This window comes from Prosopis cineraria, unplaced genomic scaffold (genome assembly GCF_029017545.1).
Source record: "Prosopis cineraria cultivar Desert tree isolate PC_DT_omini unplaced genomic scaffold, ASM2901754v1 PC1, whole genome shotgun sequence".
Classification (NCBI taxonomy): domain Eukaryota; kingdom Viridiplantae; phylum Streptophyta; class Magnoliopsida; order Fabales; family Fabaceae; genus Prosopis; species Prosopis cineraria.
This window is the reverse complement of record NW_026555332.1, coordinates 7,291,151-7,317,852: the sequence shown is the minus strand read 5'-3', so window position 1 is coordinate 7,317,852 and position 26,702 is coordinate 7,291,151. Positions and strand designations below refer to the sequence as shown.

Genomic DNA, 26,702 nt, shown 5'->3' with positions numbered 1-26,702 from the left:
CCAAGTACAATTGACAAATTAATATTTTATTTATATAGTTGTGCATATAAATATTATTTTTTATTTAATTTTTATGTTATCAGTCCGACTGCCGGTCTAATTAGTTAGACCATAAAAACCGTGATCCGTTACCCTTTCTGATTTGATGTCTGGTTTGGGTTTTAAAATACTGAACAAATGTCGTGCCAAGGAGGGGGAAAGTAACTAAATATTAACTATTAGGGTTTGTGGATAATCATATCATTGTGGGGGCAAAATATGCTGACATCAGTAAGACACATAATAATTTATAAGAGGAAGACATCACACACTCACACAATTGGAAGCAGCACAAATAAACCCAAAAAAAAAAAAGTTTCTAAAGCATGAGATTTTAATTTCAAATTCATGTGAATGTAAAAAATATTTTTGAGAGAGTTGCCTCTAATTGGATGCAATAATATTTAAATCTGACTCAATTAAATAACTATATAAAAAATTGAATATATATATTATTAATTAAGGATCTATAGTGGATTCTGTTTATTTATGTTATTCACTTATTTTGACATAAGAAACAGAAAGGAATCTCATTCCTAAATTTTTATGACAGTGAAGAAGAAAGAAAGGTTAAACTTGATGACTCATTACCCACTTCTATTGGCACATCCATTTCTTATTTTATAATATATATATATATATATATATAATATTATATGCATTTTATAATACACACCCAACCACTTGTTTTCTTCCAGTATTTTGGTTAATCAGGGATCAGATCATCTAATGTGTTTTTCCACATCACAGATCTGATGAGCTATTGATATGTATTTTATAATATAGCGTTATTTTGTTTTTTTTACCTCAGAAGAAGTAAAAAAGATATTTACACTTAATTAATAGACAATAAAATAGAATGTTGTATTTTCATTTGTCTAGTTTCACTTTTGTAAGACCGGTTTTTTTTTCACCTGATTTCTTTAGTTCTTTTCAAAGGATATTTTTTTATTTTAATTAAAACAAAAAAATGATATTGAAGAAAAATAAATCAATGACAAAGGTATGTGATTCTGTGTTGCATTTCTCAGCACACTGTACAGTAAAAGATTTTGATTCGTTAATTAAGTAATTTAACTAGTCAATCATAATGTGTTATAATGTGTTAATTAAAAATTAGTAATGTAATTACTCACTTGAATGGGCAGATCCTTTCTCTCATGCATAGAAGGTGGCAAGTTATGATTGGTCACACTTATTGAGAAGAAAATAAATGTGCTGACTTTTTGACTTCATTTTCTATTTTAATATATATGAGTGTGTATGATTTGAATTATCCATCATATAACTGGAGAAAGTTTTTACAAGACGATGCTTGAAGCGTAGGCCAGATTCGCATTTGTAGTAATAGATCTTAGTTGGGTCTTCTCATCCTCTTAATAGGAGAAGGATCATAATAAACTTTAATTTAATGTGGTTCTTGTAATAATTTTATGATAAAACTCATTGTTCAAAGACGTTCATGATATATTAGTGATATATAGAGGGGAATTATATTGGAATAAAAATCACTCTCAGCTCCTAGCTAGGAATTTAAATAAAGAAAAGTCGAGTAAAACCATAAAATTACATAAAATCTCATATTATTTATTGAAGTTGTTAATCGACACTAGAGAGTTATTAATAGAGCTGTTCAATTGACAATTAAGCTGCAATAATTAACAATTATCTAACAATGATTTATTATTAGTTACATTGAGTGGTTGTATTGAGATAACAAGCATCACAATAATCTTGGTTTACTTTTCAGATAAATAAGAGTTTGGACTTTGCCCCATTTCTAATTTAAAAAAAAAACAATTATCTAACAGCAAGCAATTGACAACTTGAATAAAAAAATATGGGATTTCAAAGTGGTTTTATAATTTTATAGAATTTTTCTGTATTAAAATTGGTTATGTGAGTCTTGAGAGTGATTTTCTCAATTAGATTTGCAAATTCATCCCTCCACAAAGTAGAGGCCAGTAATTTTAACTTAACATTTTGGCGGCAAAAAAAAAAAGAAAAAGAAAATCAGTTTTCGTTGGAGATTTTCACACCATCACATTTGATATGAATAATATGTATATCGAATTAGATTCAATGGTAGATAAATTAATTGAGGTTCTTAAAATAAATATCAATATGGTCATGAAATGAAAACCAAAAAAAAAAGGAGAGAGAGAGAGTGGCTGAGATTAGTTTTTAACCACTCAAATAAGTAAGTGGAGAAAAGGTCATGAACATTGATAAACGGTGGAAAAATATATATGAGCAAAAAAATAGCACTTTTGCATTACACAATATTCCACTAAATGAAGAAATGGATTTATTATAAGAATTACAAACAATTCTACCAAAAAAAAAGGAACTAAAAACAAGTTAATGAAGGCTTATCATTTATCAAAGGGATAACAATATAATTTACGCCTTTAAGACGTGGGTTGTCCAATTTGAAATTCATTATCAATGTGAAGATCAAAGATATTGTTGGTGGATAATTAATGAATACATTTATTAGTTGTTTTTAAACTGTGAGGTTCACTTTCACTTTTTTTTTTGTTTTGTAATATTCGGTATTTTGAATCTGCCTATTATCAACATTGTTGTATTTTCAAAACTTGAATTTCACATCTCTGATTTAGACAATACAATTCTTGTGGCAGTTGAACTAGATATCTAGTAGTTGACATTCACTTTGATTATATGGTAATTAGTAATAGTGACAAGATTCATATAACTTTTTTGGGGGAAAAAGGAATTGAAAAAAAAAATCTGGTTTGAAAAATGTTTATTCCTTGCACATCCAGTTTGATATTGTCTACTTAAGTGGGATAAGTTGGTCAATACTGGCATCATTACACAAATTTTGACTTTGTTTTATTCCAAAGGCCAAAAAAAAAGAAAAAAATTATTTAATTAAAATTGGTAATGGTATGACTCATTGAACCCAACAATTTTTTTTTTAATCTTGAAAAACTTTTATCATTAGAGAGGATTCAAAAATTTTATTTCTTCGTTGATCTATGGGATTGAAAATATAAAGGTGTGTACGAGAGAGAGATTGATTTAGATGGGGGTAAATCCTCCCTTGTGTATTAATCCTTCATCTAAGCTTGATTTTTATAAGCTAATTAAGGTTTTATTTATTTATTTTATTTATAGATAAATGATAAAAAGTTTTAGAATAAAGTAGTCTCCTAGTGATGGATGGCCAATAATGCAATAGTCTATCATGTAGTCATACTTTTGTATAAAAAGAGTTCCAAATTAAAAAATGTGACAAGATTTGAAAATTTCTTTTCTATTTATATATATATATATATACATATATATTCAATTTAATGATTGTGAAGTATCTAGATCCATATGAATTACAGTGAAACGTTTTATTATTTTAGATATTTAGATTATAGTAATTATTTAAAAGAATATAATTCATTTGTTCAAAAAAGTGATACTATATCTTAATTATTATTCTAACACCTACTCCCTCCCACTCCTATCCTAATCATATGAGAAAGTTTTGAAATCCTATTTAGTTCTAAATATAGGACAAAAAAATAATAGTTAATTTTTTCTCAATATTGCCCCTATTGCATCAAAATGTAATTCCTAAACACGTTTTATTGTAATCATTAATTTTAATGAAGGGCAATATTGGAAAGTCATTTTTTTTACAAGTGCAATGATGTTAACTACTCTCTCCATTTTATTTACAGGAGAAACTGTTACTTTTAATTTATTTTTTTATATAAGTAAAATCATATTTTTTTATAAGTATTTATTGTAAACTTTTTAAATTACCCCTCATAATTTTATCATTTATCGTTCATGAGAAATAATTAATGAAGACTTAATTAATACAATTAATAAAGGGTATTGTAGTTTAATTTTATTATTTTCAGATACAATTAATATAGCTAATCAATTTTTTTAAACTGTGATATTTTTTTTCTCCTGTAAATAAAAATGAAGAGAATATTATTTTTTAGGAACGTGAAGTTGTGGTTAACTTTGACCTATAATGAAAATTGAATTGAAAAACTTAGCACTTGTTTAGCCAAAAAATAATAATTAATTATTTACCTAAAATAGTGAGATAAGGAGGAGGAGTACAATTGGTGAAATGAAATGTAAGTGGTTTAGTTCTAATTGCATTAAATGTAATAAAAATATGTATATGAATCAAGTATGGTGTTTAGCCACTATTAGTTGGTTTAATTAATGAGATACGGATTTTGGAAAATAAATCAAATATGGGAGTGGGGATGGGGGGGACCGTTTATTTCCTCCGGCATCCAACACTTTGCAGCAGCAATACTTCTCTCTCTCTCTATCACTCTCAATCAAATCAATTTGACCTTTTATCATAATTATTTAATTACTCCATCCATCTTAAATTATAAAATATTTTTAAATAAAATTTTATATATTAATAAACTTAATTAAAAAAATATACTTAGTAATCTTATTTTTTTAAAAAAATATTAAATTTTAAAATTATTCTTAATTTAATAATCTTAAATTTATACTTAGTTAGTATTAAATAGTAGGAGAAAGAATAATATTAAAATAAATTTATTTAATAAAATTTTATTTTTTTAAAGTGTCTTATATTTTGGGATAGTAAAATTCTCTCAAAAGTATTTTATAATTTAAAACGAAGAAAATACAAAATTTTAATATGATTCTAAAGTTCAAAAAATTGAAAAATGATGCAAGGATAGATATTTTTAAAAGAGGAAATTATATACACTAAGCCTCACTAGTAATTTTACTTTAAGCTCCAAAACTTCTTTACACAGTCCTGATTAGAATCCATGTATTTGCAGGGTATAACTTGCATTGTTGCCAATTAAACAAACACATATATACGTTGTCAAATTATGTTACTTTATTACTCTTTTTATTTTAAATTATAAGACACTTTTAAAAGAAATTTATCATTCTAAAATATACTCCCTTTGGTCTTATTTATAGGGCAAAGAGAGAGAGAAAAATTTTTAGTTCTATTTATAAGTTACGTCATTAAATTTTCATCATCTATTTTCTATTTTACCTTACCCTTCATAAATATTAAAGAGAGAAAATATGTTATTGAAGTATGTATATTTAATAGGGGTAAAATTGAGAACTTATTAAATTTTAAGACAGAATTAATGAGTTTTAAGGTTTTTCTTGGTACTGATGAAATATGTTGGAAGAAACTTATAAACAGAACTAGAGGAGTAAGACATTTTGAGAAGATTAAAGTTTTATTAAATAGGTTTATTTTAATATTACTTTGTTCTCTCGCTATATAATACTAATTAAGCATAGATTTAATGTTATTAAATGAATGATATTTTTGAAAGTTTATATTTTTATTTTTTAAAAAATAAGGTTGTTAAGTGTATTTAATCAGATTTATAAAAAGTTTAATGAGTTTAGCTGTGTATTAATTGCATTTTCACCTTAATCTTTGACGAGCTCTCTAGTCCTATTTATGGGGTAGAGAGAGAATGATTTTTTTTTAATCCTATTTATAAGTTATGTCATTAAATTTTTATCATAAATTTTTTCTTTTACTCTTCATCGAATATTCAAGAGAGAAAATATGTTATTGAAGTATGTATATTTAATAAGGATAAAGTTAAGAATTTATTAAATTTTAAGATAGGGTTAATGAGTTTTAAAATTTTCCTGAATACTGGTGAAACATATTAAAAATGACTTATAAATAGAATCAGAGGAGTAGTATATCAGTGCTTAATATTCATTGGAACTTGAATTAAGGTAAAATCAAATCAGAAAAAAAATGGGGAAAAAAACAGAAAACTCAATTTTGATGAAATTTAGTATGCTAAAAATATAGATTTTGAGTGTGATTTTTTTCAAAGAAGTGTTAAGAAAAAAAAAAGCTGGATTTGGATATTTGGGTGACACATAATGTTGAATGGGAATGACAAGTAAAATAATTAGAGTTAATGACGTACTTATAGCTTGTTGGTAGTTATGGGCCGCTCACAAATCACAATAATTAAGTGGATAACAATGAATTTGGCAAAATACATAAAATAAAATTAGTGGATAACAAAGGAAAGAAGCAAACAAAGACTTCGCTATTCACTTCTAAAAGTGAATTAGGGTGACACTAAAAAAAAGCAAACAAAGACTATGCTCTTCAAATTTCTTTTGGGGCCAAAACAAAAAAAGTAAACTCGTCATCATCAAATCGAATATAATATAGTATTCATATATAATATAATGCACTCTTACATTCGCACACAACTCATAATACTGCTTCTCTCCATCTCATTTTATAAAATATTTTTGAAAATGATTTGATGCTTCAAATATAAAATATTTTTTAAAAAGAAAAATTAAGCAATTATAATTATTTTAATATTACTTCTAATTATTTCACTACTTAAATAAATTTCATTCCATCGATCTCTTATTAATGAAGTATATTTTTAGAAGGTTATAAGAAATTAATATTTTTAAATCGTATTTAACAAATTTAATTGATATGTTTAATTTTGTAAAAAATATTTTATAAATTAGAATAGAATGAGTACTACTCTTTATTTAAAAAAAATTAAGAAGCAAAACCTCAGAAAGCAAAACTCCCATATTTCTGTAGCATATATCTGATACCTGATAATATATAGATAAATCTGAACATTCGAGCATTGTCCATTTTAACAAGAGTAGGTCTCAATTTAAACATATTAATTATTATAATTATGTAGTTATTTGTTTAATTTAATTACATGTTACGTGTTTTTGTGATAGTGCACGTGCAGCCGATAATTCAAATCAAGGCCGACGGGCCAGCCTAAAAAAAGTTAGGATCAAGCTTAATTATATGAGTTTTTTTAAAAGAGTAAAATGCTTTAAGCCTAATTCGAATAAGTTCTGCTTAAATTGAGCCCAACTTGAATAAACCCAACTATTGAAATTTCTGGCTCCATATGTATATAGAGTTGATAATTTTGGCTAAGCCTGATAGCCCAGTTCGAGTCGAATAAACCTGACAATTAAAAATTTTGGCTCTATATGTATATAAGGTCGGGCTTGGCTGTATGAATTTTTTAAAAAGATAGGATATTTTAAGTATAATTTGAATAAGCGTGACCCAAATAAGCCCATCCCACCTGAATTACTAATTATACACATGTATGCCACTTTTAATTGCATTATCCTACATACGCCATCACAGAGTAGTTGAGTGTTCTCTTACTTAAATCACTTTAATTTCTAACAAGTTTATAATAATCTAAAGGAGTTTAAACTTATTGCAATTAATTAGCAAATCAATTTGGATACATACATTCATCACACACATATTTTACTTTTCTTAACATAATTATTTAATATCTAAAACTAGCTAGAGCTAAAGCTGGTAATTCGAGTAGGTCAAGCTTACTTCGGTTGGATTTATTTAGATAAAATTTAAAGTATCTTATTCTTTTAAAAAAAATTCATATAGTTAAGCCTAACTCTAATTTTTTTTTTTGGACGGGTTTGAGCTAACCCGCTAGGCTTGTCTTGCATTATCAACTTTACATACATATAGAGCCGGTAATTTTAGTGGTTGGAGCTTATTCAGGCTGAGCTTATTTGGATCGGGCTTAAAGTATCTTATTTTTTTAAAAATGCCATATAATTAAGCCCAACCTTAATTTTTTTTGAGTTGGTTGGCTTGACTTAAATTATTAACCCTAGTGAAAACATTATCAAACTTAATTATCAATAATTCTTCTTACATGATTTTCTTTCTTCACAAGATTTAAACTTTTAATCTTACTTGTAGGTATAATAAAGTTATTTTCATCTCATCAACCATCGTTGATTTTATTGGCTTGATTACTTTATATAAGTGAGCATTTGGATCTAAGTGGAAATTAAAGCATAATTAATTTTTACCTTCAATATTTTCTCCATTTAGGTGAATAATAGTTAAGTGAAACCCTAAGAATGCTTAGATTTCTTCCCCGGGACATTGTCACTATAATCAAATGACATATAAACTTTGTATATGGGGAAAATTGACAGAAAACACCCTACAATATGCAAATAACAATAAAATTTTACGAAATGTGTGATAATTATTCTCAAATATTTTGGCACTTTTATAAGTTATGTATTTCATAAAATGATTGTAATAATTTCAATTTAAGATCTAATTTAAGAGCCTTGTGACCCCCCCCCCAAACAACAATTTGCCCCAAAATATGACAATGAGGTGAGAGGGTAAGAGGGTAGCTGATAATAATTAATAAAAAATTGAAAGACGACGATTTTTGCCGTCACCTCACCTTTGTTATCATTTTCAAATGAAGAATGATTAAAGTAATAATGTTTTTTTTAAGTTCCCACTTGCCCCTTTTAAAAAAACATAAAGTTGTGGAAATTAAAGAAATATTTAGTGGCCAGGCGAGGCCAGACCAAAAAACAGGAAAAAAAATAAAAAAGACATATATGTTGGATTTAATGGCGTTCATTTTCAAAAGGAAAGGCAACATTATCCATTCTAAGCACGAGAAAAATATATTTTTTCTGATTATATGTATAAGTCACATTTATTTATTTCATCAGAATAAAAAAGATATAGTTAAATTATTGATTTTGTTTTAAAACGATAAAAAATTTCCACTTTTTTATTCAATAAAAATTTCTCATTTTATCCTCAATAAATGTATTATTTTTAAAATCACTTTCTCTTTACTTTACTCATAGAAAATGGCAAGTAGATAAAATTAAAAGAAAGTAATTAATAATCAATTTTTTATATAGAGTGAATTTTAAAAAAGATCATCAATTTTGTTTTTAAAAATGACTTATATATAATATGGAGGGAGTTGTACCAACGAGTACATAATTCAATTGGTAAGAAGCTGTATTAATTTTAATATAGTTTTATTTAGCTAAAGTCAGGAATAAAAGTTAGGCCTGGACGGCTAAGCCTAAAAACCTTATTTAAATAAGAGTTGAGGCTTGAAAAATGGGTAATTTTTAGGGTAACAAAGCTTCAGAGTCGAGCCTTGATAAGCCTTGAAAAAAGGGCTTGAGTTCAAATAGCCTTCCAAGCCCTATTAATTTTTTTTATAAAAAAACTAAAAATTCATTATATGGAATATGATTTGATTAGGGATTTTTTTAAATGTAGGATTTTCTCAATTTCAAAAGTATGAATGTTTCTTCCATTAGAAAATTTAAATTAGATTATTATTTGAAAGAAACTTTCCTTGATGGTCATTAGTTTTCAAAATTAGAATTAGATGTGGTGCATTGATAGAAGATTAATTAACAATGATTTTCCTATCTTTTAAGTATGACATACAATATTTTAAGTATTTCAATCATTACAATAGTTAGTGAATCAGCTTTTAGCATAGGCTATTGTGTTCTAACAAAGTATCATTTTCGCATCCTTCCAGATAATGTACAAGCATTAATTTGTACCAATAGTTAAATGGTTTTGTGTCATTTTATGATAATTTTTATATTTTATCTTCTTATATATATATATATGACAATGACACAATTTAGTTAATATTTATTGTAAGTGACAAAAAAGAAGTTGTAGAGATAATTTGACATTAAATCTCCATCTCCATCTTCAAAAGGTGAACTTACATATGAGGAATCTAATATTTTATTTTTAGATAATGATGAGGAAGATTTAGATTGAAATTGATGAAGATTTTAATCTTCATATTAAATTTAAAATTTAAAATTTTTGTTTGATGTGAAACCTTTATTTGTTTCATGTTAAAATTTAAAATATTATTTTTAAATTATAATATTATTTTTTTAATTTTTTTGAAAATAGGCTCATAAGCTTGACCCTAAGTTATTTAAATAAAAGTTAGGCTATAGAATTAGGTCAAAAATTTAAAAAATGGGCTTTAAAGCATGAACCTTTGAGGACCGAGCTCATAAAAGCAAGCCCGTTTGATTTCTCATCTTTATACGTGGCTTGACTTATGAATAATAGATAATTGTATTTAAAAAAAAATATGGAGGGAGTTGTTATCTCAATACTTAATCTAAGAAAGTTTGACTGATTATGTATTTGTATTTATTTTGGGAAGAGGGGTGCATTCTGATTTTAAAAAATAACATAATTCGTATATGAGACATATCTAAATAGTGATTAAAAATAATGAATAAACTATGGGATTAGTCTCAGAAAGGAGAGCAAAAGAAAGCGATAATGACAGCTGAGGACATTGAAAGAACATTTAAATAAAAGGAAGATGGCAAAAAATCCTAGAACTTAGAATTTATTAAAGTTAAATCCTTGACAAAATTTTTTTAAAAATAAATTGATTAAAACAATTATAAATAGAAATCATAACTATAAGCTAATAATTATATTCAAAATTTAAATGTATTATCTTCATTTAAAACTCTTAGATTGATGATTATCTGAATCAATATTTATAATTAAATTTTTTAAAATATTATTGGGACCTCATTATCATAAATTTATTGTTTTGGAACATTAATGTTATTCTCTCAAAATGAAATAGGGACTTTTAAGTTGTAAATATTGGAGTTTGAATTGTAAATTTCAAAATTTCAATTATAAAACCAATACTTTTAAGGTTCTTATTTAAATATGTTTTTTTTTTCATAAAGAAAAGCTTTTTTCAGTCACTCGTCTTTATTAGAAAGTAGTTCTTGTTGGTAATGACTTATGGTGACGCAAAAGAGCTCGGTTAATTTAATTTACTACTAATATATTTTATTTAAATGACAAACAAAGGGTTTAAATGAAATAAATAAATACATCATACATACATACATAGATATTCCTCCTATCCTGTGTATAGAGCTTATGGAGTGAAATTTTTTAATCCTTTTTATAAGATATTACGTGATATATTTTTTTTGGCCAACTTATCTAGAATATTTATTATATTTTTCTCATATTTCTGTTATTTAATGTTAGTTCATTTTTTTAAAATTTACAGTCTATGTTAAACGAGTGTAAATTTAGAAACTCATTTAATTTGCATATAAGGTTAAAAAGTTTTAAGCTTCTTATTAGTTCCAGCATGATAAATTGATAATGCTAGAAGTATCTTATAAAAAGACATCAAAGTGAGTGTATACACTGGTCCGATCTCTATTGTAAGGCACTTTTTAAAAAAATTATTTGATCCTCAATATAATTTTTAAATTTATCTTTGTTCTAAATTTAATTTTATGGCTCGTTGTATATTGTGTATCATTTTTTCTGTTCCTATTTTTCATGGATTGAAGTTGGAATTTTTTTTTTAAGACATATTCAATGAATTGATTATCCTTTCTTAGTTTCAATGAAAATAGTTGAACATGCCTTTGTGTATATTACATAAGATGCCCATTGGATAGTTGGCCAAATATTGAACCAAAGGGTCACATACAATAAATTAGGTTTTTCCTCCTTTTATAGGGAATTAGTATGGTTACTCCTCTGATCTTATTTATAAGTTATTTTTAATATGTTTTACTAGTATCAAGAAAAACTTTAAAATTCATTAACTCTATCTTAAAATTTAACAAGTTTTTAACTTTGCTTCTATTAAATATATATACTTTAATAATATATTTTCTCTTTTCAATATTCAATGGATGGTAAAAGAAAAAATTCATGATAAAAATTTAATGACATAATTTATAAATAGAATCAATTTTTTTATGCTCTATAAATAGGACCAAAGGGAGTATTAATGAAAATGACAATTTTGTACCTTTTTCTTCTCCTTTCTACTCTCTTGTGAATATTTTACATCCTCCTCCTATTGTTGTTATTGTTGCTGTTGCTGCTGATGTTATTGTGTATTTTACAAGGGATTTCATGAGCCACAACTTGGTTATATTATTCATAAAATAGAAAGCACATAGCATTAAAGCTGGTTACTATGCATGCATATTATACAACATAGTGATGATGGTGAGGGAAATGACACTTTTAAGTCTTAATAGGATTTTATTGAAGTAAAGTCCTAATAAATTTTAAAATGTAAAGTAGTTCATTAGGTCCTTAAGTGATATTTTTATATAATGTAATATGTTCTTAATTTTAAAATTAAAAAATAAATTGCAAATTTAACAAAATAAAATTGCAAATATGAGAATCAGTTGCATATTTTTGAAAATATTCAAATAATGACATATCACTTTTCAAACTTAATCATTAAAATTTGTATTCCTTGTTAAAATCAATAAAACGAGTTGCAAAACCAAAATGAGGACATTGCAATTTTGTCTTCCCAATTGATACTTTAATCATCATGGTATCTAATTGAATTGCATATTAAAGACATTTGCATAAGAAAAAGGAAGGTATACAAACAAATATTAAACTTATTACTGAATTACATGTTAGCTTTTTTTTTTTGATCTTCTAAGAAAAAGTTTAAGTGAGTTGGATTTCAAAATTCACTAAAGTGATAGCCAAAATATTAAAAACTAAACCGATCATTAAATCAATCAATGTGGCAATTCAAGGGTAGTAATTCAACTACAGTTAACTTAGGGTCAGCTTGGTCATATGCAAAGTAATACAATTTAATTAAAATAAATAAAAACATTTTTACTTGACCATGAAAAAAGTAATTAATTATTCAAGTAAATGGAGTATTAAACTTAAAAATTTATTACATGTTAATTGTTTTTGTTTTGTTTTTAAAAAATTGGGTGAGTTGGTGGCTCCAAGACTAACTAGGATGGACTATGACAAATTTTAAGATTCAAAAAATCACTTATAAAAATACTTATGTATTATCGATCAACAAAATTTTAATATTGAATAGATGGTTCAAACTCACGTTTTTATAAAATTAAAGTTTTTTTAAAATAATTGTAAAAACATATGATCAACCTAACAAAACCATATATACAACATTGGACATCTCCTATACATGGCCATATGTGAATAAAGACATTTACAAGAAGAGAACACTTGTAGATAATCAAGGCATTCAAAAGAGACCAAACCAATCCTCTTCAAGACTAGCACTACAAATACCTAACAAGACAACAAGACCAACCTAACAACATCCAAGTCAAAATAATCAAGGACTTTATAAATTGGTCTTCACTGGGTCTTATCCTATGTGGCAAACAACATGATTGCAATCTGATTTTAAGAATTTGCTGAGTCTTAGCAAATGAAGCAAAATAATCCTTCTTTAACACTTTTAAAAATATAGGAAGAATGATAATTAGATCTCAAAATATTAAATTAATGATATTTAGGTTCTTGACAATTTTTTTTAGAAAAAGTGAGTTGCAAACATCAATTTAAATAGTATATAATTTGGTAATTACATTTGAAACTTAAATATGTTAACTATAATTGAAACTTTTGAATTTACACTTATTTAAATTAATATTCACAACAACTCATGGTTTTCTAGGAAATTGTATCAAGAACTTAATTATCATTAATTTAAAGTTTTTAGTTTTATCTCTCATCCTCTCAAAAATATACACAAGCAGTCCTTTCCATCCAAATAGAATAAATGGAAGCTTTAATGCATGCAAACACAATAAATAAGTTTCTTCACTCCACTAAATAGATCATTCCTCATAGAATGTAGGTTGCATCTTTACTAATTGGTCCAACTTTTGTTGTGCTATTATATTGCATGTTACACCAATTAATAGAAATTATTGCTGTGCATTGAAGTTTTGTGTGGGTGTATCAAAAAGAAAAGTCTCACATTACTTACTCAAAGAGAGCTTCAAAGGTATATACATTAAAGAGTTAAAATAGGTTAGTAAATAGGATTAGAGGAGATGTGGGCTCGCATATGCAACAACGTAACAAACCAACATAAGATAATCACAATTGAAAACAACAAATTTGGCTACCATGCATGTGAGTTAAAGTGGCAGTAGGCACTTTTTGCAAAATTATTACATTAATTTTGTATAAATGTGCTTTTTGAAAAATCCCTATTTTTACTATGTTTAAAATTTAAATCCATGGAGTTACAGAAATGAGGGGATTTTCAATTAGCATTTAGGCAGTTAGTTTCACAGCCTTAAACACTAGTTAATTTTGTAATTGCCTCAACGTTCAAAAAATGACTAATTAAACTAGATTAATGTGGCTTTATCTGGTTTGATTTTCTAAAATCGGTGATTTAATCAGAGTAATGGCCACCCAATGTTCATTTGGGGACCGTCTCTGTGAATTCCAGGATGTACAGTGTATTCAGTGCCTGATTCTTAAGTTTTCGAGTACCTTCTTTACCCTTCTTATGTGTTGTTGTGTTGCTTGAATATATTCTGCTGGTTTACATTATTCTATGTCCTTGTTCATTTTGTAGGATAAGTTTGTTTAATTTTAAAAAGCTGTCTCATGATCAACTCGGAGTAATAAAATAGCTTTAAAAAATAGTGTCCTTAGACATGACTCATACTACACTTGTCCACTACTACCAACAATTATTTAGTCTTGACAAAATTTAAGACTGGTAAGTGACAATTAATCAATAGAAATGGAAACTATTTATGTTTAAAGATCAATAATTGATGGAAATGACATTGACGGAGCTTATTATTTTGCTGAGCTCACAACGTAAGCTTAAGAATTTGGTGCTTTAGGAAGTGAACGAATCATCTTTACGTCTCTGATCCTCTTTATCTTGTTTGTTTTTTATATATTGCAGGAATCCTGAATTTCTCCCTTTTTTCCTATCAATTTTCTTTGCTTGCTCCAATGATTCAAGAAGATGATAAATTTGACCATCTAATCACTATCTCTCTTTTCTTTTTGGTCAAAAAAATCAACATATCTTTTCTAATAAACTTGACTCCTCTCTCCCCACTCGTTCAAATTCATTCTTTTCCTGAAATTTCAAATTATCCTTTTCTTAATCTTAGCCAAAAGGCTGAGAAAGGTATACATTAAATCCTTTACTATCAATCATGCATTTAAAAAAAAAAAATTATAACTTTTGATCTTATACTTTTGACATTAGTTCTTATATTATTTTTTTATTATTTCAAGTCCCTTAAATTTTATTTATCTACAATGTTGATCTTTATATTTTTAAATATGATCATAAGAATTTAATGGTAGTTAACATGTATATGAACTTTGATACTTTTTATATGTTAACTTGTTAAAATTATGATATGTTATATATACAATGAGTAGAATGCACAAAAAAAAAAAGAGTAAAACATTAAATCATAATTCTTCAATCGATGGGTGAAGCTTTATAAAAAAAAAGAGACATGATAGTTAGGGCAAACAAACAAAAAAGTTAATGGTCATTTTGCTCATACATTGTCCAATTTATATCAACTCAATAATAGAATTAACAGAGTATATATATATATATATATATATATATATATTAACAAATTTAACCCCATTAGTGACAAAAAGACTAAAATTGCATTATTGACGAACCTTAAAGGATTTGGATTTATGCATAAAGTATCAGGATTAATACCAAAACACATTAAAAATACATGGACCAATAATTGTATTACAAAAAAAAAAAAACAATAAAATAGAACTAGAATTATAGAGCTCACCTTTTCTCTTCACAGAAGCATCATTCGACAGCTGCATTATGTGTCATGAATATATTTTTGCAAAAGCAATAAAAATTCATGTTCTCTAATGTCATTGGGAATGTTGATTGAATTCGTGCCAACAAAAGGTATGGTCAATTTTTCCTTTCTTGTGAAAGAAAGGCAATGCTTTAGTCTAAAAAAAGTGATAACTTTTTCTTTCTCAAATTTATTTGACTCTCCAAACCCAATCTCTCCTCACTGGTCAAGTCCTCAAGCTGAGCTGAATAGCATACATGAGTACACAAATCATACATCTTTGTTAATTGATTAATCCGACCAAGTAAAGTTGTTTAAGATGACAAATGCCTAAATCATAATGAGATTTAAATACTATGATATGATTGAAAATGAGAAACCACTATAAAAAGTTTACGTATACTACTTCTTCCATTAAGTATTATAAAGTATTTTTGATTAATTTGCACTTTTAATAAGTTAGGTAATAACATTTAAAATTATATATTATTTTCGTATTTACTTTTATTTAATAGGTTATCTCAATTTAAAAACTTTTTAATTACACTCCTAATTAAGAGCATTTTTAGTAAAGCGATATTAATTACATTTTAAAAAATTTAAAGTACTTTATATTTTTAAACATGATACTTTTTAAAAAGTATTTTATAATATTGTCCGGAGAGAGTAGCTAAGATGAAAACCATTATTTTTCTTTTCTTTTTGTTTTTTTTTTTTTTTGCGTGCATCATAAAAATTCTATGTGAGCAAGTTGTAATTCTGTAACATAGTAGATGTTTATGAATAAAGGAGCTATCCATAAGGATAAAGACGATCGTACCTCATTTGATTGAGGCAATCTTCTTATGTAATCGTTATAACACAAAATAGTGTCTGCAGTCATTTAATTTTGAGCAATATCTCAAATTATAGCCACGGAAACCAAGTTAGGTTATGAAAATTGTGGACGAAGATTCAATATTATTTTTCCTTTGAATTGAGTAAAGATCCAAAATTCAAATACCTTTTTTTTTAAAAAAAAAAAATCTCAAATTTCATTTGACATTCACAAGCAATGTTAAGCATTAAAACGGTTGGAACACTGATGTACTTAACTATGGTCAAACTAGTCTCAATTAAAATGATATTTTTAAAATAATACATGTGGAAAAAAAAATATTTTGCCATATGTCATAATACATAACCAAATATGTCATAACATTTATTCATTAGTTTTGTATAAGCCAAATTAACACAATCTCATACATGCCCAGCTTAAAATACTTTATGAAAAAATGAAAATAAAATTTTTTTAAATTATATAAATGATAATTTAATTTCTCTAAATGTCATAATATTAATGAAGCCCTTAGGGGACCTCTTTGTTAATAACTTTTAGAAAAAAAAACTATTTTGCTCTTACTTAAAATAACAAGATTCAATTATAACTTTTATTCTATAAATCACAAAAGTTGTATAAAAAATTATAATTTATTAAGTATAATTTTTATTATTAAAAAATAAATCTCAATCACAATTTTGTTTAATGAATAAAAATTTTTGTTCTATAAATCGTAAATATTAAATAAAAAATCACAATTTATCAAGTAAAAATTATTAAAAAATAAATTTTTAAAATAACAAATTTCATTCACAACTTTTATTTAAAAAAATATAAAAATTAAATAAAAAATCACAATTAATCAATAAAGGTAAGATAATTTTTTCATAAAAAAATTATTAACAAATAAATTCTTAAAAACTTTATTAATATTATGATATTTTAAAAACCTAATTTGTCCTTTATGTAATTTAAAGAAACTTTATTATCATTTTTCGTATTTATTATCTATTACAAATCACCAAAATAATCAAGTATGTCAAATTAATTGTTCAACCAAGTTAGTATGAGCCCCGTTGATTAACCCAAGCCACTAATAAATCTTCAAATATGTCAATGGTAAAATTTCCATTAACACCACTACCTTCCTCACTTGAAAGTGATTGAGTGAAAACCCCGCATTAACATGTTTATGTGCTGTGCGTGCCTAATTTGATTGTATAAAAAAAAAAATCACCAAATGTAGATAACATCAAGAAAAACCAATCAAAAGACAAATATAAAACAACTTGTTTTGGGTTATTAAAAATTTTATAAAAAAAAACTAGGAAACCCGCTATACAACAATCTAGAGTAAAACTAGGGTTCCTCATTACTTATGGTTGAGACCTCGATCCTCAAATACGAAATTTGGGGTGCACTAATAACTGAATTGACCACTTGCTAAAAACATTTGAACTTGATAACTCATTATATTGTTGGCTCACCATCTATCAAATCCATAGTAATAGATTTAGCTGTATTCCTCCTGGTAATCAAATCTAGAACAAAAATTACCACTCTTTCGTTATGCCAAATCATAAGCTCTGCAGAAAACTACAAACTATAGTGCAGTGATTTTGAGAGACGCATGCTGCAACAAGTTTACAATTTAAGAATGCTCAGTCAAAATCATGATTAAATCTCCATAACCCAGATCATGGGTAAGATTCTGCCGTCTCAGTGTTTTCTCACTTTTGATTCGCTTTTCGAGAGAGCTACCCCCGAGATCTTGTTAACCTCGTACAGCAAAACAACTGAGAACAGGAAACTGCATTTATAGTTACAGAAAGTTAAAAAGTAATCAACACAAGGTTTGCCATACAATATTTGTAGCAATAAGAACATCTTTTTCGTTTCTAGATAACAGGAGATTCGCAATTGGCTCTCATCTTGCTTTGGTTTACTTTAAGTAAACGAAAATTGTTTTGTTAAATTCATACATCTTCATATACATAACATACAAAATGTGCATGCACAAGGTCCTAAACTATATCAGGGTAAAGATGAACAAACTATTCTAACATGAATTCATCTTAAGAAGTTACACTACTTCTACTGATGTTATCGATTCTTGTTCTCCACAAAGCTTCTTTTCCTTTTAATATACGATCGTTAAATTATCCCAATAACACACTATTTGCAAAAATATATGAAAGTTTAGTTTCAGGAAGCTTCCATTCATGTTACCAATAACAATCATGAACCAGTAAACACACTGCTTTCTTCTGCACAGTAAATCTACAAGGGATACAGTCAAGGGTTAACAATCCACGAGCTTATATGATTGTGCTCTTGTTTTCTAAAAACTATTTTGTAAAACAATTTTCCAAAACTATTTGCTAAAACAAAATTTAAAAAATATGTTTGGTGATATTAATTTGGAAATAGCTTTAAAGATAAGAAAACCAAAAAAATAAAAAACTACTTGGTAAAATTTGAAGGAAAAAAATCATTTGATTGTATTTTAATTTCTTTCTTTTTAGTGAATTTATTGAATCAAAAGGAAGAACTTAGATATAATTTTTTGAAATATTATACATAAGACCAAAAGCAATCATATTACAAGGTTCTTGCAATGGCTTGTTTGAAAATAAACACACTAAAAAGAGTATAATTATAACTTAATTAATAAATTAAGGTCTACTACCATAACATGTCAAATTAGTTAAACTAGTTGTTACGTAGTATCCACATCAAACTTTCAATACGGTCTCCATGCACTACCATTTCCACTAGGCCCAATAAGTAGTCATTATTAGAGCTTGCTCCCTTAGTGATAGGACATTCATTCATGGCATCAATTTCTACAAGATCTATTTCTTCCCGCATCCCAAAGAATTCATCATACAAAGTCCACTTGCTTATATGATTATGAATAGCACATGTTGTCACAAGGAATTGCTACATAGAAGGTTTCAATGGAGACTGAACTTAAAAATAAGAAATTCGTTTTTCAGGATTCCAACACAGTGCTTAATCGTCATTTTTAAACAAGAGTGCCGTTAAATATCTCTTCAAGACTCCTAGGTTATCTACCTTGGTCTATATATTATTGTACATGATCTCTTTCACCTTTGCAAGGGGAGAGAAACCCATGGATAGTTAGCAAGAATCGATGAGATAGAACAAAGTATGTAAATCAATTATTTGATATTTTTGTTCATGTTTTATACACTTTTTGATCTAGTTTTAATTTCATTTATTTGAGACTAAATTTTGTTATAGAATTGTTTGGGTACAATTGATAGTGTACATATATGCATGCATGAGTTCCTATGGAGAAATAAATTTGAATCAAGGTAGAAAAACAACCACCACATAGAATGTTAAGTGTGCTTGTGTTTACAATATGACATTTATACTTGCACAAATTCAAAGTGGGAAGGAAGTACACATAATACAATTTTTTTTAACATATTCGCTGATACAATTATATATTTTCCTTAGCCATTTAGAGACAAATATTAACATGATAACAGTGTTCTGAGTTAATAAAATAAACAATATTCAAAGTTTACATATAGTCTCTTGATATAGGTTTGTTCTATCTCGTCAATTCTGGCTTTCCACATATTGGAGGTTTTCTTTCCCTTTATAAGGTTGAAAGGTGTTATGCCTAAGAATATAGAGACCAAAATAAACAACTTGGGTGTTCTTTAAGAATGAAAATTGAGAGGTACGTTAGAATCTTCAAAACCCTATTCTCTATTTAAAAAAATGATTCATCCGTATAAACTTTTTAGATAGCAACTCATAATATTGGTTTGTTGTGCCATTCATAATTATACATGCAAGTGGAATTTGTATGACAAATTAGTTAGAATATGGGGAAAAAAATTGATAATGTATAGATTAATGCTTAAAATGAAGATTCTGGCAAACAGGGAACAAGCTCCGTTAACGACAACTTATCAAGTTTATTTGATGAAGGTGCAAAGGAAATGACAGTGTATAGAACAGACTCTACAATTCTTTTTATTTCTTCCTCTATATTTGAGGGTTGAAGAATGTCATGGCCTATGATAAACAAATTTAAGAGGGTAATCAAGTCCCAGAAACTACCTCTAAGATGTCAGATATATAGCCGATCTATTCAAATTTGATTAATCTGAGGAACTTTTCTGTTTTATGCAGTTAATAATTCTCACAACAGTAAGCATTATGTAGGAACAGTTCTTTATATTTGTTTACCCTGCGCTGGGTTGGGGATTTTTGGAATGGAAGAGAGAGGAGGGTTGCTCACAGAACTCTACAACATCCTTTACTCTCCCTCCTACTCCCTCCAGATCAAATACAGGGCATTGGTAACTAATTCACAATTTTCAAAGAATGTTAGTTGAGACCTTAATTTTTTTAAACAAATTTGCACCTTTCAAATTATACCCTCATTAAATACCCTATGTAAGTGCCTTGATCATGATAATTAAAATTCCAATGCATTATTTTTCCAAAAAGAGTAATAAATGAAGTAGAGATATAGTTGAAAAAACAATTATAAAAGTTATCCAATACTCTATATTTTGAACCAGGCAAGGCTTTTAAAAGATATCTTATATTGTGGTTTAGAGGGAGTATATCATATCATTTTTTAAAAAATTTTTTGTCAAAATGAATTCCTATCTGTGATTTGTTAAAAGAATATAAACATACCATGTTGTAATACAAACTCGGTGGACAGTGCTTGCAGCAATTAGAGCCACTACTTCTGCTATTATGACTGCACAAGAATACATGGTCTTGCTTTAGTTTGTTGTAAACAAAATATAGGTGCTACAAGCCAAGGCCTCCATGAATCATTACCCAACAGCACTAGAAAAACAGCCATAAAATTAAATGACCCATCTTCAAATTTTACAAGTCTACATACTAGGACCTAAATAATAAAGTTCTTTGTTTCATGTCAATGGATCATTATTGCTGAAGGTGATGTGGACAACGAGAGGCTATGGAAATAAACAACATACAAAGAGAAAAAAAAAAAATTAAAGACTTGCGTGTGTCTGTGTAGCAAGTTAATAAAAATATGAACAAAATTAATTGGAAAATTATCATTCTTTTTAGCCTCTATGAAAAAAAATATTCAGTGAACTAACCTTGTCATCTATTTATTTTGTATAGAACAAATATACAGGTCCCATGAAAATTGATATTATGGTGTGTTTGGATTAATGGGGATTTGGATTTGGACCAAATACTTCATTTGGATACATAAAAATTTATGAATTTAGATTTGATTTAAATCCAAAACAATTATTCATTATAATTCATTTGTCATTTCAAATATCATTTACACCTAGCCATTTGAAATTCTAATCACTTTTAATATTGCGTTCTCTTCACATTTTCACTATTGATACCTCTATGATTCATATTTTTTCTCATCTCTTGTCGATTAAAAAACAGATATAAACTTGCCATTCCTAATTTTTCATTTTTGTTTTGAATCTCAACTCATCTCTCTTCTTCATTTGAAATTTTGGTAAATTACCCAAACAAAGAATTTTAAATAAATGGATTTTAAACATGAGATTTGAAATGCAAGAATCCAAATCCAAATCCATCAATCCAAACACTACCTTATAGTATTCATGTTGATTTAGCATCTTTTCCCTCTAAATGTTTGAGAAGCCTAGAAATAGATAAAGCAGCAGTTTTATAATATTGGATTGCTCTTTGATATTACGTCCTTTGACATATTTTAGTCTTCAATGTTATTTCAGATCTCGTTTGAACTGGATCTTTGATAAGACTGGACTACAGAGAATGGAAAGAAGAAATTTGGCAATGAAGGATTACACTTAGATGAACTTCTGTTTATCCTCTTACTTCGTTTGTTCTCTGCAGAAAAACTGAAACACTGGACAAGTTGTGTATAAAATTAATTTTTCTGGCATTGGAAGTACTTTTCTAATATTATTCCAAATTCCATTCCATCTGTATCTTCAATATGTCTAGACTCCAGAGTGACGAATGCAGACATTTTAGGATATGGAATTACAGTTTGATGAACTTTGGTTTTTGTTTGTACTCACTCTCTTCTATTAGAAATAAATTTAAAATTCAGCTTGATGCACCTTCCAAAATCAACACAAGGATATAGAAACACTCAACATGCCCTCAATAACTTTTCATATCTGATAAACAGATAATAAAGTTAAAGGAAATACACCATGCCATAAGGCCATTCCTCACGGCTCACATGAATAAACTTGGGTTCCAGCTACAGGGGAGCGTACGACAGCAGTTGAGTATGGGAAAACAAATCCATTTAGAAACATGAAAGATGGTCCATTGAATGCAATAGTCTTTTAGAAATATTAATATATGCAAACCTACAAGTTTTATGGTATATCTGACACAGATAAATAAGGCCATTAAATTGAATCTATAAAATTTTCATTTTAACATACACAGTGTGAACAGATTTTATTGATAATCACTCATTCATATTCAACATCGACATCTAATGAGTAATGACAAGAATTATGAAGTTAAAGCTAGGTATCAACATTCACAATAAGCATGCACTCACCGGCACCCCACCCAGTTCTAGCACCGATTGTTTCCTGAAAATTTCCAAGGAACTGCAGGTACAGAAAAGTCAAGAAAATAAGGTTCTACCATAGTTTCTCAGGAAAACAAATGTATGTACCAGAACATCAATATAAAATTCCTAAAACAGCTCAAATGGATGGAACTAATTATTAATATTTATTGTCGGACATAGGTGATGGGTTACTAGAGTCCACCTGGAAAACAGAATAATACCCCCCGCCCCAAAAAAAGAAAGTGACTCGTGGATACTTAATCCTAGAGATGCAAAATATGCAGTATGTAGACATGTTTCCTCATGCATTACACAAATCTAGAGTGAGCCACACTGTTTATGACTTATGAATAGTCTGACCTATTATAGATTTTGTATTTTATATATGATTGATGACAAAGGACTTCAGACTTCTTTCTAAATCCTTTAAAAATGTTTGGCAGATAGGTAAACACTATTTATAGCAGGAATCTATGGTGAAGATAATATGCAAATTATTCTGTCACTTTGACTTCCAAAGAATAACCTTGCAAGAAATACAGACAACATAAATGCAATTTAAAGACACTCATTCAAAAAGAGTTGTAATTGAAAAGAAATAAGTGGTAATATTTCCCACTTTCTCTTATGGAAGCATGAATAACCTTTTCCGTTCTAAAACTAATAAGTTTCAGACCCTCAGTTAAGAAGTGTTTGGAACCAAAAGTTATCATCATATAGTAGTCATATTTTCCTGCACTGTGAAGTTGCTTGGAAGCTGAGGAATAAGCTGCATTGTTGAACAGAAATGACCCACATACTCTATTATATTCTAGAGCAATTTTGCCTTGCCCCATGGTTTCAAGAGCATGGATATTAAAAAGAGGGAAGGTCAATGTGCTATGGAATGGCACCGCCCCGGCTAGAGTGTGATGCAATTGGTTTGTGCAAAATTTTAGAACCATTTTTGCAGAAGAATTTATTTAACACTGCAGAAGAATACAGGAATGAAGGATCAGGTATCCACTTGATACCAAAGTAAAAGAAACAAGGAAAAAGACACATTAGAGGGGGGAAATGGCTCAGAGGAGCCATCCAATCCCAGTGCACTTTGAATCAAGAAATCTCTTGAAAAACCATGAGCAAAAATGTAAAAAGAAGCGAGGAAACCATCCTATCCAAAAGAAGATTCACTGGTTGTTACCAATGGCTACAAATTCTAATGTTCTCCTTTAACAAATGGACCACAAGCTAGAATCTTCAGAAACAGTTTCTAACTTGTCAACTTCTTTGAAACAAGAATAGTTTTCTTGCTTCCTCAAGGGTCCCAACTAATGGTCTTTAAGTCATACCCTTTAACTGCTAGGGCCAGAGAGCTAGCTCTAATGAGATAATTTCTTTTTGTTCCCCTTTCCGTTATTATTTTCCAGTTTCATTAATTTTCCATCAAATAAGTAATATTATCAACATAGCACAAGAAGAACCAGAGGGCAAAACATGTGCTAAGGAAAAAAGTCAAGGTAATTTTAGAACTCACAGTTAGGAGCACAAGAAACAGGAGAGAGCTAATGAACCCTCCAACTATGGTAAATAATTCTGTTGATGCTAATTTCCCCCGATACACTTCTTGAAGTGAGAGAATGACAGTGAATAGAAGAAAGGAATACAGCATCGAACTCCCTGGCCCTGCCATGGACTTAACAGAGGCAAACAGACAAAAGGATGATAGTGAATTTTCAACAATAACAATACAATAATTGTGAGATACAGCACAAGATACTTTTAAACACTAATATAGTGGAATAAAAAAACATGAAATATCCATAATTTTAGAGAAATTAACATAAAATTAAAATTTTAGGTGAACTGTATTGGAGTTAGTAGACGAAGGGGGGCGGGGAACACAGGTGCCTAAATCCATAAAATTTTCGGCGTTAAAATGAGAAAAACGCAGTAACTCTGAGTCAGATTGATAAAAAGGAACTTCCTAATTAAGATTTAAAACTTGTTTAAGGCTAAAATTACATCAAGGTAACATGACAACCATTTCTGGATGCAATAACCTCAGCACATTCAAACAACGCAAAATAAATTCAATTACTCTATGATTAGACTCTAGACTCCACATCGTCAGGAAGAGACTGATCAAAACCATTTGATCTGGCATAGGGAAAGAAAATATGCCGCATTTCACTGGTAACTTTACAAACAACTGAAATGCGGCACATTTGATCAACCGGAATCCTAATTTGATGATAAATCGAATAAGTTTAACTCAAATGAACAATAATTACCGGTCGGTTAAAAAAAGAAGTATCTTAGAATTTAAGACTGCAATACAGGAGTGTCTTTTCTCCATCGTTGTCTCAGGAAACAAACAGAGCACGAGGAATTGAAAACAAGGAACAAGCTTACCTCAGAAATCAGAGGCAACAGGTATTGAGTTGGTAATCTCCGGCAAAACCCTCAAAACCAGAATTGCGTTGCGAGTTTTGTGAGTGATGCGTTGATGACTTGTGTTAGATCTGGTCGACACGGTCATTTAGGTAATTTCGATATTATATGGAAGTTCAAGGACAAAGATGTCCATGTGAGTGAATAGTGAGGAAACTGCGTCGTTCCAAGACATATATTGACATTGATATTGAATTTTTGGTCAGGATATGGATAGATATACGTTTCGGCCCATTGTTGAGCCCACGAAGCCCAATTTAGTGTTTCCATGACACTCCAGTGGAACTTAAAAAAGAAAAAACATCACGAATGCGCGCCAATGGGCCGAAAAATTTCTCTCAACAGCTTTGAATGGGTCTAAATTAATTAAACCCACTAATAGAGCTGTCGCCCAAACGCAAAAACACAAACTTTTGGGAGAGGGAAAAACTTGCAGTTGTATTTATGAGTAAGGATACATCCTTACCAACAAGGAGGTTAATAACTTAATTTGTGGTTTTGGATTCATGTTTTATTTTTAAAATTTGATGCAACAATTATGAACTCAACAATTTTCAAGTTTATCTTAAGTTAACGAATTAACTAACTTCTTTTATCTTTATAAGTTAAACAAATGGCCCATATATATATATGTTGAGTTTTGTTAAAATTATGTGAAATGTATAAAGAAAATTAAAACCATAATCTTAAAGGAAAAAATTATGCAATTACAAATTTATATATTTAGGCGATCTTCCAAAAAAAAACACTCATTTGTGACTGATAAAAAATGCATATTTTTATTCTTAATTTATTCTTTAACCAACTATTGTTATTAGTATTTTAAATTAACTTTTTTAAATTTAAAATCCACTTCTTCTAATTTGATTGAAAAGAAGTAGTATATTATTAAGTATATAATTTTAACTATCTAATTTTTAACATGAGAATAAGCTGGTTAATTAATCTGGTTAAGGTCCCATATGAATCAAACCACATGAACCAATTTGAAAAGAGTGAGTCTTGGCATGTAGTCAAGATGACAATGGACTGAAAGATTCAATAAATATTTTATTATTAATAATAATAGAGCCACCTGAAAAGCTGTTTGTGTTCCCACAATATACACAACATTTATTATGATATTATCAAAGGAAATATCTTTGTCTAGATAATTTTATTTTGTCTTAAGAGGCAGACATGTGGGCTTTCATGATCATAATGATTACTGTTACTTTCAATATCTTTGATGATTAGCAGAGACCTAACACATTGGTTATATATGCGTGTCTTTATTTGTGTATA

General features: G+C 28.1%; 1 protein-coding gene across 1 annotated transcript; it reads right to left on the bottom strand.

Moving 5' to 3' along the window:
• Positions 1-17,844: 17,844 nt before the first annotated feature.
• On the bottom strand, positions 17,845-25,530 carry LOC129305633 (uncharacterized). Its single transcript, XM_054945617.1, has 5 exons — positions 25,380-25,530; positions 24,502-24,660; positions 22,971-23,022; positions 21,089-21,155; positions 17,845-18,206 (listed from the first exon to the last, which is right to left on the bottom strand). The coding sequence occupies exons 2-5, from the start codon at positions 24,655-24,657 to the stop codon at positions 18,116-18,118; spliced, it is 366 nt and encodes a 121-aa protein (XP_054801592.1). The 5' UTR covers positions 24,658-24,660; positions 25,380-25,530; the 3' UTR covers positions 17,845-18,115.
• Positions 25,531-26,702: the final 1,172 nt, after the last annotated feature.

What these genes read in the sequence shown, in the direction of transcription:
- LOC129305633 (XM_054945617.1), bottom strand. Translation starts at nt 24,657, where the DNA reads ATGGCAGGGCCAGGGAGTTCGATGCTGTATTCCTTTCTTCTATTCACT. An exon ending in TAGAACTGGGTGGGGTGCCG is followed by an intron (nt 21,156 to 22,970) that starts GTGAGTGCATGC and finishes ATTCTTGTGCAG; the next exon opens with TCATAATAGCAGAAGTAGTG. An exon ending in CGAGTTTGTATTACAACATG is followed by an intron (nt 18,207 to 21,088) that starts GTATGTTTATAT and finishes CTATAAATGCAG; the next exon opens with TTTCCTGTTCTCAGTTGTTT.